Below are 12,924 nucleotides of genomic sequence, written 5' to 3' on the forward strand. Positions count from 1 at the left end.
AAACAGCTTCAAGCTGTAAAAAATGAAAAATGATCGTGCTAATTCTCTTACCTTGTAGCCGTCACGTTGATCTGAATTACTGCCTGAACATGCTTGGGATTGACCTCAAACTTAACTTTGAAATTTTCCTGTGAATATAAGATCAAATGGCATCTTCACTCAGCAGTAATAACAATAAACAAATACTGTATGTAGAACTCGCTGAAACTAACCTCTACATTGCTCCCCAAGAAGGGGTATCCAACAGCACACTCCACTTTGGTGTTATTCAGAGAGCACGTCTTCTCTGGCTGGTAAAACAAAATGAAACAAGCATCATCAAACATCACTTCTATCAACACAAAATAAAAAAGATACAGACAGAGGAGTTCTAGAAAGCTCACCTCCACTTTGACATAATTAATGTTTGGTGTGAAGCTGAGGGTCACTTTAGTGTTGTATGCGTTGTCTTTGCTGTTTCTAACGTTGACGTTCACTTCAATTCTGTCTTTGATCGTTTTGATCATCATCCTGCAGAAGAAAAGGAAACGTGTCTGAATGCACATTTTCTCCCCACAAGGGGGCAGACATTCACTTGAAAGGTTTACTGCTCAGTGTGTCAAACTGCTGCAAGTTGTATGAACCTGACATTCAATAAATGTTACACCTTAAACATCTTTAGAATAAAAAAGCTATGACAGAGTCTGTCTTACAGCAATATGCAATAATATATATTATATTAAAGCGTTTGAAATTTGAGTCAATGTCGACTTACCTTTTTACACTTGGTTCAGCTTTGAGAGAGAGGTCAGCAATGCACCTCTGATTGCTGCCGCAGTCCACTAAAGGAATCTACAAGAGAGACAGAGAGGGGTTAAATTCCTCTCCAGATAAAAATGGATTCAACTTCGTTCGACTTCCCCATGAATGTTTGAGGAGGGAAAGTTTATCTTTTATTACCCTTATGTCTGAATGGATACATATGAGTACAATTTTAAGGCATAAAAACGTGTTTGTACAGTGCATCCCCTTCATCGACTGCCTTGCATTGTCCCCACTAAAGCAGTGGTGAGCTTAGTCAAAGTAGGGCCTGACAGATTTTTGTGGCTGATACTGATACCAATATTAGGGAGGGAAAAAAAAATCAGATATCGATAAATCGGCCGATATCTTTCTTCGATCTTTAGAGACAGATAGATATAGATATACACACATTTATTGTATGAGAAAAATAAAGAGAAAAATATTTAAATCTTGAACTTTTTGTGGAGAAAATAGAAAGCATGAAGCTATTGCTCTAAGCAGAATATTGTAGTATACATTTACAATATTTCAGGTCCTTTTTCTGAACTACCGAAGGCCCTTTAGAGAAATAATCAGAGCAATGAGGATCTAAATATGCTGCTGCTGTTTATTTGTTTGTGACCACTTGCCGTTCTAAAGGTTGCATTCAGACGACCTTCATTTCCTTTCCCTTTCCCCCCCTCGAGTGTCTAAGGATCACAGTTGTATTCGGTCCCATTCTCGAGGCTCTCCCAGCAGACCGTTTAGATCAACAGTGTTTGTAAACTCTCCCAAGAAAGAGACTAGAATATCATGTGCAGCACAATGTCAGAAGAAAAACTGCAGCTTCCGCTCGATGACCTCCCCTTTCTCAGTGTGTGTGTGTGTGTGTGTGTCCTTCTCTTCCTTTCAATAACAAAAACAGGAGAGGTGGTCACAACGCTTCCTCACGCCTGTGTGGCGGCTCATAAACACATCACATATGATCCTGTGTCTGAAAGAACCAGGAGGTGGGGTTATTTGTCCTGTGTGCGTTCACACGCTCTGGCTTTTATTGCATTCTTTCTGTTACGCGTTGCAGCTAAATTCTCATGAAGTATTTCACCTCTTTATCTATCACTCATTGAAACAATTATCTGGACAGCCTCTTGTTAGAACAACTATGCATGAGGGAGTGTGGGAATACTGTCCTGACTGTCAGTGTTGAAACAACCAATGCAGCCTTTTAGGAAACTCTGAAGGATGGCAGTCAGCTGTTGCGGATGCTAATGTGCTGGAACAGAAGTAGGTTTGGAGCCAGAAAACCTCAAATCCTCCCTGTCTGATTATTTTTTTTTGGCAGTTAAGCGCTGAAAGAGACTATTCTAAGCGTATAGAAGTAGTCTTCTTACTGTCTTATTGATGGATCTGGGGAGGTTTTCATCCAGGACGGGGCCTTGGTCTTCATCAGCGAGTCCAAACTGCAAAGACACCATGAGAGGGTCTCGGAAGTCCAGCCGGGCCTGTCCAGGAAAAAAAAAAACAGGGAGAAAGTGAAAGATGAGGGTGGAGAACAAAGGATGGAGGAGGATTAAGATGGAGGGAAATCAAGCAAAAATACATATCAGTGGTCTAGCAACAAACATGTGAACTTTCACTTATTTGGACCTCTGCTTCGGAGCATGTGGGCGTGACCAGACTTGTTTTTAAGTCTTATCAATAAATGAACACAATCAGGCTCCAAATGCGTCATCTGAAGGATGCACACCCTGCTACTGATTATTATTATGCATGTTGATACAGTGCAAGCACACTGGTGGAACAACAGAGAACCATTTTCATCATTGGAGTCAAACTACTTCCATGACTAAAAATGGTCAAATAAGCAATAATTAAAAAAAAAAAAAACTGTGTGGGTTTGCGGGGTCTTTTGGTGACTGAAACGTATCAAAAAACAGCTGACATGACAGAAGGGAGTGAATCATACGAGCATGGAAAGGCATACATGTTAGTCTCTCTTGAGCCTTCTCCAAATGTTGATTAAACTTGAGAAAGAGTTCAGCATGAGGAACACATGGTGCATCTTTAGTGCATTAGGCTACAGTGCACACACAAACGGAGACTTAAACATGTTATCAAAGACTTTATGCTTTAAACAATAACGTGTTCTTATAGCTTTTATTGTGTGTGCACGTTGCTTCAGCACACACTAAGAATTCTGCACTTGAAACATCTGCTTCTAGTTCATGCAGCTGCTGTTTCGGGTTTGTTCATACTTGGTCCACCTTGCATCCAGGTAATGTAGTTTGGAGGTGATTTCTGTGTCCCGTATGAGTTCATCTGACCTTTCAAAACCTCTGCCCTGGACTTTGTGGGAAGTTTCTGCCCAAACTGGCGCATTATTTAGAACAGAGCAGGTATTCATGCACAGCAACAGCAGCTGTTTTCACTGATTAGTTCCCCTCCAGCTCTCACCCAGGGGCAGCTAATCAGAGAAATCCATTGCTGCAGTAAACTGGGAAGTGTTGTACACATGTCTTTAAATGTCACATTGCTGGAGAAACCTCTTGGTTTGTTAAAGCAGTGAGTGTAGCTTTAAAGCACAAATGTTTTAAATTTGATGGACACCCTGTTACATGCTCGTTTGGCCACTTGTTGTAATATCCCTTGTCCCCAGATGTCATTTTTGTCATATTCTCCAAACACCTAATTCACTCTCATTCTCTTTATGCATTTTCTTTTTCTCTCCAAATCTCAGAGTGTCTGCAGATAATTTATCACAGCGAGCAGCACTGGGCTGAACTCGGCATGCTTTGATCAGAACGGGTCTGTTTCATGTTAGAAATGATGTCTTCCTGCTCTACAGAACACTGCTCACAGCTTTGTCCTGTCTCCTGTCTGACTCCAGACACTGTTTACACCCCCCAACAAGTCCTCAGTACAACGTTTTATGAATGAAGGTCACAGATTTCAAAGAGATCTAGTTAATCTGAACACTGTGCCTTGTGGATATGTGGTTAAAAATGTAGATTTGGGTTGAATTGTCACAGGTAAGAAAGCATAACTAACCCCATGTGTATGTCATAAACATCAGAATACTTGCCGACATCATGAAGGTTTCTTGCACACATTTTTTCTCTCTGTCTTTGATGGTGAATCTCCTGGTGATCCTTCGATCACTTTTATCGTCAGTGTTGATAAATGAAGCCCGAGCTTTCGCACGCAGAGCATCCAGAGTCAGATCATAGCGGATTTCTGCAGGACACAACAGATAACAAAAGCTGTAAAAAAAACATCCGTGACAGTGTGGCGGAAGGGGAAAAAAAGCTTAATCTTGGAGGAGGATTTGCTCACCTGCTGCAGATTTTGAGTCTTGCTGGTCGGATTTGATGCTGTACGTGAAACACACCTCAGTTTTCACGCACACAGATTTGCGTCCTCCGTGTTCGCACTGAAACTGCGCCTGCTGCAGGTTGATTTTGACAGGGTCAAAAGTCATGTTGGCACGGAGCTCTGCAACATCTCTGGACCTGGTAAAAAAAAAAAGAAACAAACACTGCTAATTTGTGCAATATGTGACTTTGTGTTTTGAACAAGATATGGATGCATCTGAAGCATGTAACTTGGCCTCAACTCTTTCTATTCAAAAACACCAGCCAGCACTGCAGAACAACAGCCGCCTGCTGCCAAATCCTGTTTAAACTCTAAGCCACTTGGGAGTTGGAGTTTTCACACAGCTTAGCTGAGCCTCTGCCAGTAGAAACTGTGGGAGAAGGTCTGCCTGGGAAGTTAAATCATTCTGTGTGCTGATGTTTCAAAACTTTGTGGGTTGAAGCTTGTAGGCCAGTATCCAACAGTGAGGTACAGATCCAGAGGTTTAAACAGAGAGATCATTAGGAAGCTGTTGGTCTCCAGCCTACAAGCCCAGTGGGACTTAAACAGCTGTCCAAACCCGAGAAACACAATGCAAAACGGACATGTAGGACGATGTCTGCAGGATACGGGGCACTGCTGCTTATAACGTTGAAGTAGAAAGTGTAGTTTATGGGGCGCTGGTGGCGCAGTGGTTGGTGTGCGCGCCCCATGTATGGAGGCTATAGTCTTCCAAGCGGGCGGCCCGAGTTCGACCTGTGGCTCCTTTCCCGCATGTCATTCCCCACTCTCTCTCCCTGATTTCCGACTCGATCCACTGTTGTATCCCTCCATAAAAAGGCACAAAAAGCCCCAAAAAATAAATCTTTAAAAAAAGAAAGCGTAGTTTATGAGTGAATTTTTATGAGGTCTGATGGTCCCTGTCTCACCAGAATAGTGAAGCCCCGCCCAGACCGCCAATGGTAACATCAGTGATGCCATCTCCATTAAGATCCATGACTCCGTGTATGGACTGACCGAAGAATTTCACCTTCACACCATCACCTCCTGCAGGGATGCGCTGGAGAAACAAGACAGAACCAAGAGAGCACACTTAAATAAAGGTAGAGGAATTTGTATTTTACTTGGGTATTCAAATATTGACCCAAATAGGGTGGCACGAGAACTTGGCTTACCTGTACGTATTTCTCTTTCAGTGACGTCTTTTCTCCGTGGTAGATGTAGACGGCCCCTCGGTGGTCGTTCTCAAGAGGCGCCCCGATGGCCACGTCATTGAACCCGTCAAGGTTGAGATCTGTTACGGCTGCGATGGCTGTGCCAAACCGGGCACCACATGGCTCGTTTATATTAGAGCAGCTAGCTGAACGGGCCGTACAACAGGACTGATTGACGGGCTTTAGAGTGAACTCGTGCTCAAACTGGCCGACCTGGTGAAGGAGCATTCAGAAAAACAGAGACACAAAGGAGATTGCAACCATTGTGAGAACTTTTGTGGAAAAACTTCCGCAGGCTGTCTCTTTTAAAGACTCACAAAACGTATGATTTTCAATCTTCCATACCTGGTTGAGTTTGTAGACGTAGACTTGACCCTGCTCATCTCTTTCTTTGCCCATGAACATTGGAGCGCCAACCAAAAGGAGATCTGTGTTGGAGTCTCCATCCACATCAACAGTCTGCAGAACGCTGCCAAAGTAGGAGCCAATCTGCACAGAGGAACCAGAAATCATGTGAGTTTAAACCCTGTCAGAAATTCATTTTTTTTTTTATCTGCTTCTGACCTCCATGCACTCATGTTGAGCAACGTCATTTTAGAGATACTAACCCTTTCTCTTGATGAAGCTAAGCTAAGTGTTTTCACAGCAGGAACTATAACCAAGTACTAGGGAATTACATTACATTACATTTCCCCATGCATGGAGCTGTGTCTGAATTAAGCCACGGGAACTTTATTTTGCCCCCTATTCTGCCAAAAAACATTTGAAACTATTTGTCCTTAAGTACCATGTTTTGTAATTTTTGGTGTTTGACGCAAAGGCAGACTGTGACTGCTTCACTTCAAAAACTGCAGTTCCTCGAGTGTCCACTTGAGGCTAGCTGCAGAAGTCAAGAAATCCCCATATGCTATTTCTAAAGCAGGCGGGTAGTTGCATATGAGGGTAGTTAAAGCAGTTGGTTGTATAGAAAAAGCCACTCTTAAATACTTAAAATATTTGAGATAATTTCTAAACATGTTCTTATTTTATTTTATCCCATAGGACTATACAAAACAATATTTTTGACAAAGCTTGAGGAGTTATCGCCTTATGTTATGTTGCCTCTTCCCATTCCTCCACGACCCCGACCCCTTGATGTTTACAGCCCGATTCAATCAACAAATTTTGTATCAATAACTTATTTCTTTCATGGGAACTCAACCTTTTAGAGCGTGGCTGAGTTGGTGGATGGTTTGTAGCCGTTAAAGCCGGCCTCAGCTCAATCTCTTTGCTTATTGTTTTAGCATTTCCAACATGGCGACTGCCTTCTCTGGGCTTCAAAACACCTCTCCAGAAACCAATGGGTGATGTCAATGAAACTACGTCCATGTTGTATACAGTCTATGGTGTAAACTCTGTAAAATGTTAAACTGTAAAACAGTTGTGGATGTCAAGAAGTTATCAGACTAATGTATATTATCTTCTCTGGTCTTAAGACCTCTGGGAAAATGCTGACAACAATGTATTGAAAGAATATTTTAGTTCCTTAAAAAGTAGCTTGAAAAAGCTCGACTAAAAAGTCCAGGAGGTTTCGTTGGAAACGTGTCTTTATCTTATCTTACATCAGCAAGTTGGACATTAGACCATGTGTTATCTTCACACAAGAGTGGAAACCTGTAGTATCCATCTCTCTGCACAAATACATACTGTAGAGGAAACAGACACTTTCTCACCTGTTCTCCTTTCAGTATCTGTGAGACGACAACATTGTTGTTTTTATTCAGTCGGTAGATAACGACGCGGCCTGTGTGGTTGTACCGAGGTGCACCTGAGATATAGAGCACTCCATCCGGGGTGGAGGCTGACTGGACATCATAGCCTGTAGTGAAAACATACTGGATTCAATACATACATGAGCAAAACATGATCAGGAATGTGTCACACAATATATGAACATAACAATGCCAAGAGAAAAAAACACTCTGACACTCTCTGTGGGATATTTTTGAATGCTCTTGTTTACATCTCACTGTGTCAAGGGAACTATAAAACACTGCTACAGGAAAAAAACACAAATGTGCATACACACACACTTACACAGAGGCTATCTATGCAGTAAGACCTTTATGTACGAGCATGTGCCAACAGCTGAGTTTACGTTACGCGAGCCTGGAACTACCAGTCCTCTTACTTATGACATGTTGATTAAATAACTTCATATTAAGATGCTGCGGTTGCTCTGCGGGCCATAAAAGGCAGCGGGACGGAGAGAAGAGTCCGCATTTATTATTTATGTGACAGAGAGAAAGAGACAAGAGAGGCATCTGCTGTCAGAGTCAGACAAATACATGACTTACTCCTCCATCCAAGAGACTCAGTATTTATTCTGCAGCTGTGAAATGTCAATAAATCTCTTGAGAGATCAAAATGATCTCTATTTAACACAAACACACACTAGGCTCAGATAAAGTTTTAAATGTAAACGTAAAATCTGCTTAAAGTGTCTTTCAGTTGTATCTTATTCATCTCACCAATACATGTCATTTTTGTATTAGCGATGAAAGCTGCAGAAAACTAAAAGAAAAGGCTAAAAAAGCTGGGGCGGGGGGTTGTCTATTTCAGATGTTTAATGCCTCAATACACATTTATTGGCTACCTTAAACATATGCATGTATAACAATGGCTACATACAATTTCCTTATTTTAATGTCCAACAGCAATGTAAAACGCTGCGCCATATCTTTAAAAGAGTTCTCCTGAAAACCTCTGTTTGAATGTACAGTATAAAAAGAGACTAGGATCTGTATATATCCACTTCTTATATACTTTTTATATAAGATTCGTATACTACATCCATACTCCACACAGGATCCCATCACTCAATTAATAAACAGCATGAGTGAGAACGTTTTGGATCTGACGAGATCTGATCTCAACTCACCGAGGTATCCAGCGAGTCCTTCGTACCCCGCCTCAGTCTCTGCGTCGTAGAAATCTAAATTCCCTGGGACGATTGTTCGCTCAGCAGTTTGCATCACCACTGTCCCATTCCAGTCATACGCTCCCACTGCTCCCAGTAACACTCCGTCCTACAGGTGACAACATGGACGTTGGATAAAACATTAGATATTTATAAGACGATTGATTTCTTTATTATTAGTTAGTGATTTTACTTGTAATGTTGTCTGGAGACCGTGCTGGAAGAAGTATTAGGAGCCTTCACTCAAGCAAAAGTAGTTATAAACCCATAGCTCTTCATTTTAAGTTAAAATATTGCAGAAAATTTTGACTCAAGAAGTTTTACTCAAGTAAAAGTACAGAGACATGTACTTGGAGTGTTTGTGTTAAGGGTTTACAAGTTTTAAAAATTTTGATTATTTCCCATAATTATAAATGTTGTTAAATGTTATAACTACTGATTCACATGAAAGAAGCCAACAGTTTAGATTTTTTATGTATTGTTGAGTGAATATCACTTTGAATAATGTGTTTCCCTTTTGGGTGGATTCTTCTACAGACATTATATTGTAGAGGTTGGACATACTGTACGTTTGTGTCTAAAATCAGAACTTGCTCTAAAAAGAAGGTGGAAAAAAAAGGTTCAATTTATTTCTTTTCACGTGAAGCAGAGACGAGGTATAAAGCAAAGCAAAATGTAAACACTGATTAAAACAGGAAGTTGGATTTACTGTAAATATAGTGCTGAAGTAAACATATTTTATTCTAAATACAACTAGTCCTGAAAGATTTTGTCAATGAATCATTCACATTGAAAGCTAATGTAAAACTATTTAATTAACCAATCAATCAAAGTGAAATTTAAACTTTCAAGTTATAAAAACAAATAGTGACATTTTTCAGTTCTTTGTTGACTTAGAGAAAACCGAGAAATAGGAGAGAAAAATCCACAGATTCACAGTTTATTAAATAATTATGTGCGGCTGTAAGTTTTACAACACAACAGATGAAGACCAATAAAAAAGATATCTAAATCAATCTTTTTTTAAATGGGAGGAAACAGAGTTATCTAACAGGAAGGGGAGGGGTCACAGGACATTCTGTGTGTAATTATTCTCAATGCATCAGCGGGCTCTCTCCCTCCGCTGACCATTAAGACGAGGCCTCACGTGTTGAGCACACAGGGGAAGAACTCTTTTTATCTGTGTCTGGTTTTATGAAGTTGAATGAGCCACCGCATCTGCAGAGACAGTGTACACAGGGTACACAGTGATGGAAGAGGTGATAAACGTGAGTCAGGAGCAGGAAGAGAGGCGTAAGAGGGGCGCTTGTTTGTTCTAAAATAGATATAGGAAATACCTAATGAATGAACACAAGGGGCAAACGCAAAAATGTTATTTTTACCCCAGTGAACAAACATCTGATTCAACGTTGGCTCTTGGACGTGCCCCTTATTTGGCTTTGGGCCTCTATCTCTGTCTGTCTGTACACACTCTCATGCAATCAGACCAGACACGATCTGTCTGAAGTCTGCAGCCAAAGGGACAGAGAGAGTCTGTGTGTGTCTGAAAACGTCTGCTGACCGAGGTGAATCACCAACGGCTTGAAGATGCACCAGAGATTGCACTGTGGCATTGTGTCTCGATGAGTTCATTAGCTGAGTAAACATTTTCACGCACAAGGAGTAAACTATTTATGTTCAGCTAAATGCCTGCAAGACATGTGAACCTTGATGTGATCTAAAGATATAAAAGACTTATCTCAACTCTTCCTGGTTTAGTGATTTAACAGCAAGTCAAGGGCTTTTGCAATAATGAGATTTATGTATTCCTGTGATGTAAATATGTGTGTATAAATTACATAAGGCAGACTTACTTTGGTAGCATGGGCACTAAATCCAGCTTGAGACATCTCCATCTCAAAGGAAGAGGTGAAATTGCCGGTTGTAGCTAAGGAAGGTAAAGATTCCTTTTCTTTAGTTTTTTTATACACATAAATAGTACAAAATCAAACTTCTTCAGTAATGCCACACTTCTACTTAAAATACTTTCTTTCTTTAAGGAAATTATGTGATTCATTAACCTTTCTGGTTCAATTAAAAGACACGTATGCATGTACGTACAGGAAATAAGAGGCTACTGTCGCCTGTTAGCTTAGCCTAGCATAAAGGAGTAGCAGGGGAAAAGTTAGCATGGCTTTGTCTAAATGTAACAAACTACATTTACTAGCAATTTTAAAGCTCTTCTTTCAACATTTTTTTATTGTTTATCTGTACAAAAACCAACTGAGATGTGAAATCAAAACCGTTTAACGGATGGTTTGTGCTGCCAGCTAGCTGTTTCCCCATTTCCTATCGTTATGCTCACCTAAGCTAATCAGCTCTTCAACAAAGTTTATTTTCAATTGAAAAATGGTAAATGGACTTGTATAGCACTTTTCTAGTCTTCTGACTACTCAAAGCGCTTTTACACCGCATGTCATACCGAGCCATTCACACCCATTCACCCACAGAAAGTGTATACGCTTCTTAGCCAAGCACTAGGTGAAAAACTTAGGTAGGTAAAAATGTAAAACTGGCATAAAAGTGTTCTTTCAGGGATACCTTCCAATGCGAAAATCCTGCTTCCCAGAGCATCCACAATGGTCAACAGCGCCACCTCGTCGGACACGTTGAAGAAGTGGTCCTGCAGCGGTTTACTAGAGATGGACTCGATCTGCTTGATGAACTTCTGCACATCTTGTGAACTTTTGTTCTGACGATTGTAGTCTCCCAAAACCTGAGAAAAGGATCACTATTTTAAACAGCCGTTCAGTAAACATCCTCTTGATTTAATTTTAATGAAGTTTATAATCTTGTTACTAAATTATCAAACTCCAGTTGATTTACTGGTTGGCTGATTTAATATTTATAAAAGCGCCACAGTCAACAGAGACAGTAAAATACCCTCTTCATGAATAATGAGTTGGAATTTTTTGGTGGGAGGTGTTAGCACGAGTTGTAAATAAAAAACGTAAGCTTTCTCTCAGAGCAAAGAAGAGAAGCAATATTTTAGGGAATCTATAAATACAATAAAATTGTAGTTTCCACTCACAGCAATGCCGAACCTCTCGATGCCATCTGCCTCACATTCTTTCATGACCCTGTCGAGTTCATGAGAATCATGTGCATCTCCGTCAGTCACAACCACCATGACTTTCTTTACCCCAGGACGTGCTCCACGCTCCAGCGTGAAGGCCTCCCTCCTGGTTGCAAGAAAAATTTGGTCATAGAACAAAACTTCTTAAACCTGGCCTTAATATGTCTTAAACTGTAGTTTTACCCAAAGCTCTAAATAAGACAAAGACTATAAAAAGAGAAATCAATGTAAGTACCTGGCTGTTTCAATGGCCAGTAAGGTCATGGTCTTGTAGCCTGTCTGCTGAGGAAGTTCTTCAACGAATTCCAGCAGATCAGGAGTTTTGTCAAACTGGCTCAGGTTGACACGGTGAGTCACATTCTCACCATAAGACACTATGCCCACCTAGAAGTCACACAAACACACATTTTTCCTGTAAAACATTTATTTTTCCTTTTCTCTCCTATTAGGTTCTTCTGTTCTCTGCGTCTCCTCCTCGACGGTCTGCTGAGGATGTGGTTGGGTTTGTTGGGGTTGAAGTGACACAATGTTCTTTATACAGAAGGAAGAGGACTATAGCAGCCATGGAAGATGTGACTTTACAACCACGTGGCTCTACTGTAAGAAGACTTTCCAGTGTTTCCCTCTGGAAAACTCCACAAGCACCACGCCAGATCGATGTAACCATAATAAAAACTAACCACCAACTGGAGGAGCGATCCAAGACATGTGGACAGAAATAAACTCAAGGTATAACTCACTAAGGCAAAGGCTAAAATTATTTTAAAGACTAAAACGGATACGCCTCATAAAGTCTGCCTTATGAACGACATCTAACAGTTATTCTCCAGGCTGGCACAATGGCATTAAATAAAAACAATTTGAACAATTTAGTTGGCAGCGATTGAATGACCCCATTCATCCTTGTTCTTAGTCAGTCAAATCTTATTTAACTGAATACACAATGTATTTATACATTTATAGAAACAAGAGTTATTTCTACACAGGAATCAACATTATGAAAAAGGATTGAATCATTACAAAAAATGCTTGTGCCACTGACCTGGGACAGTTTTGGCCCAATCTCAATTTTTTCGAGGAAACGAAGCAGAAACTGGGTGATACTAGGCCAGGGGAAGATGCTGTTAGATCCATCCAGAACAATCACGATGTCCATCTCCTTCCCACACTCTGGAACAAAACAAGGAATTACAACATGGTACATTGTGACTTCTAATTTCCATGCATGCAGTTACAGGAGGAGTTGTTAGCTTATTGGCTGTTAGCTTGGGACCGTTAGCCAATTGTCTTATAACCTGAGTGGGCGTTACCTGAGCGGCCGTTAGCTGAGCGACCGTTAGCTGAGCGGCCGTTAGCTGTGCGACAGCTTATGTTATCTGAACAGCTGCTAATGTTAGCTGAGCGGCTTAGCTCCTATTGTTGTTAGGCGGGTAGCTTGTAATTGTTTGGAGGTAAGGTTACCTGCAGTATAATGCGCTAAGTTACTTAAAATTATATGAATTATGATTCATTGCATAAATACA

The 12,924-nt window shown here is 40.7% G+C and overlaps 1 protein-coding gene across 1 annotated transcript in view; it reads right to left on the minus strand.

Annotated features, from left to right (window-relative positions):
• The window catches only part of itga1 (integrin, alpha 1), a 51,911-nt gene that overhangs the window by 6,274 nt on the left and 32,713 nt on the right, over window positions 1-12,924 (minus strand). Inside the window, exons 6-22 of the mRNA XM_020651536.3 lie at window positions 12,444-12,571; window positions 11,637-11,785; window positions 11,357-11,507; window positions 10,867-11,041; window positions 10,140-10,213; window positions 8,248-8,395; window positions 7,040-7,185; window positions 5,673-5,816; window positions 5,289-5,540; window positions 5,043-5,173; window positions 4,096-4,271; window positions 3,845-3,996; window positions 2,154-2,264; window positions 755-831; window positions 384-510; window positions 213-290; window positions 52-128 (exon numbers count right to left, since the gene is read on the minus strand). Of these exons, the coding sequence (XP_020507192.1) occupies window positions 52-128; window positions 213-290; window positions 384-510; window positions 755-831; window positions 2,154-2,264; window positions 3,845-3,996; window positions 4,096-4,271; window positions 5,043-5,173; window positions 5,289-5,540; window positions 5,673-5,816; window positions 7,040-7,185; window positions 8,248-8,395; window positions 10,140-10,213; window positions 10,867-11,041; window positions 11,357-11,507; window positions 11,637-11,785; window positions 12,444-12,571 (2,296 nt within the window). The remainder of the gene's footprint in view (window positions 1-51; window positions 129-212; window positions 291-383; window positions 511-754; window positions 832-2,153; window positions 2,265-3,844; window positions 3,997-4,095; window positions 4,272-5,042; window positions 5,174-5,288; window positions 5,541-5,672; window positions 5,817-7,039; window positions 7,186-8,247; window positions 8,396-10,139; window positions 10,214-10,866; window positions 11,042-11,356; window positions 11,508-11,636; window positions 11,786-12,443; window positions 12,572-12,924) is intronic.

This window comes from Labrus bergylta, chromosome 17 (assembly GCF_963930695.1).
Source record: "Labrus bergylta chromosome 17, fLabBer1.1, whole genome shotgun sequence".
Lineage (NCBI taxonomy): Eukaryota > Metazoa > Chordata > Actinopteri > Labriformes > Labridae > Labrus > Labrus bergylta.